Source organism: Olea europaea, unplaced genomic scaffold (assembly GCF_002742605.1).
Source record: "Olea europaea var. sylvestris unplaced genomic scaffold, O_europaea_v1 scaffold729, whole genome shotgun sequence".
Classification (NCBI taxonomy): Eukaryota; Viridiplantae; Streptophyta; class Magnoliopsida; order Lamiales; family Oleaceae; genus Olea; species Olea europaea.
The window spans coordinates 10,567-13,406 of record NW_019265692.1 but is presented as its reverse complement, the minus strand read 5'-3'; the positions used below and the strand labels follow the sequence as shown (position 1 = coordinate 13,406).

Below are 2,840 nucleotides of genomic sequence, written 5' to 3'. Positions count from 1 at the left end.
AGTACATGGAGGCCAATAATCAATTCATGAGGAAAATCGATGCCACTTTTCAAGATTAGAATGCAGCAATAAAAAATCTAGAGACTCAAATGGGACAAATGGCAGTTGTTTAACTGATAGAGCACCAAGTAATTTGCTAAGTAACATTGAAATAAACCCGAAAGAACATGCTAAGGCAATTACAACTCGAAGTGAAAAGAAGCTACCTGAGATACATGTAAAAAGGCCGGGTGTAAATCAAGAAACAAAATCTCCTGCGATTGAAGAGACTATAGAGCATGACGAGCAGATAAAGGAATCTACCCCAACTGAAGAACCGAGCAAATCACAAGATAAGGCAACCGTTAATCCTCATGAGCCTTCCATACCTTTTCCACAGAGGCTAAAGAAGTAGAAGTTGGATCAATAATACAAAAAATTTCTAGAAGTTTTCAAGAAGCTCCACATCTATATTTCGCTCGTCGATGCACTATTCCAGATGCCTAGCTATGCAGAATTCTTAAAGGACATACTATCAAATAAATGCAAGCTAGGGGATCACGAGACAGTGATGCTAATAGAGGAGTGCAGTACTAACAGAGGAGTGCAGCGCCAAAATTCAGAAAAAGCTCCTACCGAAATTGAAAGTTCCAGAAAGTTTTACTGTTCCTTGCACTATTGGTGATTATTTTGATAAAGTTTTATGTGATCTTGGTGCAAGTATTAACTTAATGCCTCTTTTTGTTTTTAGGAAACTTAGCTTAGGAGAGGCTAAAGCAACTACAGTGACACTGCAACTAGCTGATCAATCATTGGCACATCCTAGGGGAATAATAGATGACGTGCTTTTCAAAGTTGAAAAATTCATATTCCCTGCAGATTTCCTAATCTTAGACACGAAAGAAGATAAGGACATCCCATTGATAATTGGTAAACCGTTCTTGGCAATAGGGAAAGCTTTGATCAATGTTCAGAATGGGCAGTTGATTTCGAGACTGGGAGAAGAGCAGATCTCGTTTAATATCTTAAAGGTAATGAAACTACCTACAGAGTCAGACAGTTGCTTCCAGATCGACAAGGTGGTTCAAGACTGATTTATGCTACATAATCCATTAGATGCCTATGAAACTTGCATTGTACACTCTCAGTCAACGCAGTCTGATTCTGTGGAGACGGAAACATGTGTAAGATTTTTGGATACTAACCCATCGTATACAAGCAGAAGGCATTTTGAAGAGCATGGGATAGGACCCACAAAACCACTACCATTCATTCAGCAGCTGCTGAAATTAGAACTTAAGCAACTACTACCACACATTAGATATGCATACTTGGGAAAGTCTTATACACTCTTGGTTATCATCTCAAACATAGTCAGTGAAGTAGAAGAGGAGAAACTGCTTCGGGCGCTAAGGGAAACTAAAATAGCAATAAGATGGACTATAGCAGATATAAAAGGGATCAGTCCTTCACTTTGCATGCATAAGATTCTTATGGAGGAAAATTTTCGGCCAACAATAGAGAGTTAAAGGATGTTGAATCCAAATATGAAGGACGTGGTCAGAACAGAGGTACTCAAACTTCTAGATGTTGGAATTTTATATTCGATATCGGACATTGCATGGACTAGCCCAGTTCAGGTGGTACCAAAGAAAGGTGGAATCACAGTAGTGCCAAATGAAAAGAATGAGCTGATATCGACTAGAACAGTGACATGATGGAGGGTTTGCATCGATTATCGCAAACTCAACACAGCTACAAGAAAAGATCACTTTCCCTTTCCATCTGTTGATTAGATGCTGGAGAGATTGACAGGCCACTCGCATTACTGTTTTCTCGATGGTTATTCAGGTTACAATCAAATACCAATGGCACTAGAGGATCAGGAGAAAACAATCTTCACTTGCCACTATGGCACTTTTGCATACCGCAGGATACCTTTCGACCTTTGAAACGCCCCTGCCACATTTCAACAATGCATGATAGCTATTTTCTCAAACATGGTAGAGAAGTTTATAGAGATATTCATGGATGATTTCTCGATCTTTAGGTCTTCATTTGACGACTGTTTAGAACTCTTGAATCTGGTATTACAAAGAAGCAGGAAAACTAATTTGGTATTGAACTGAAACAAATGCCACTTCATGGTGCAGGAAAGGATTGTACTTGGGCATCGGGTCTCAGCAAAAGGAATTGAGGTAGATAAAGCAAAAATTTAGGTTATTGAGACGTTACCGACGCCAATATCAGTTAAAGGAGTTCGCAGTTTCTTAGGACATGCTGGGTTCTACAGGAGATTTATTAAGGACTTTTCAAAAATCACCAAACCTCTATGCAACCGGTTGATGAAAGACGTGCCATTTGAATTTAATGAGAAATGCTTGACAGTTTTCAACACTTTGAAGGAGAAACTCACATCAGCACCGATAATTGTAGCACCTGATTGGAAATTACCTTTTGAATTATTGTGTGATGCTAGTGATCATGCCGTGGGTGCAGCATTGGGACTGCGAAGAAACAAGGTTTTTCATGTAATTTACTATGAAAGTAGAACTTTGAATGATGCCCAAATCAACTACGCAACCACTGAAAAGGAGCTCTTAGACATAGTTTATGCATTTGACAAATTCAGGTCATATCTCGTGGGGGTCTAAGGTCATAGTCTACACAGATCATGTTGCATTAAAATATCTGATGACAAAGAAGGATGCTAAGTCGAGATTAATCCGTTGGGTATTACTACTACAAGAATTCGAAATTGAAATCAGGGACAAAAAGGGTAGTGAAAATGTAGTGGCAGATCACCTATCTCGATTGGAGTCGAGAGAGATCGATAAATCAGTGGATATCAATGAGATTTC

General features: G+C 39.0%; 1 protein-coding gene across 1 annotated transcript; it reads left to right on the top strand.

Moving 5' to 3' along the window:
• The first annotated feature begins 478 nt into the window (after positions 1–478).
• LOC111390933 lies at positions 479–1,508 on the top strand. Its single transcript, XM_023016056.1, has 3 exons — positions 479–636; positions 731–1,010; positions 1,128–1,508. The coding sequence occupies exons 1-3, from the start codon at positions 479–481 to the stop codon at positions 1,506–1,508; spliced, it is 819 nt and encodes a 272-aa protein (XP_022871824.1).
• The last annotated feature ends 1,332 nt before the right edge of the window (positions 1,509–2,840 follow it).

Bases quoted from the DNA above. Each gene is read 5' to 3' on its own strand.
- LOC111390933 (XM_023016056.1), top strand. From the start codon at position 479: ATGCCTAGCTATGCAGAATTCTTAAAGGACATACTATCAAATAAATGC. The intron at 637-730 runs GTTTTACTGTTC...TTTTGTTTTTAG, and splicing joins GAAATTGAAAGTTCCAGAAA to GAAACTTAGCTTAGGAGAGG. The intron at 1,011-1,127 runs GTAATGAAACTA...GTACACTCTCAG, and splicing joins TCTCGTTTAATATCTTAAAG to TCAACGCAGTCTGATTCTGT.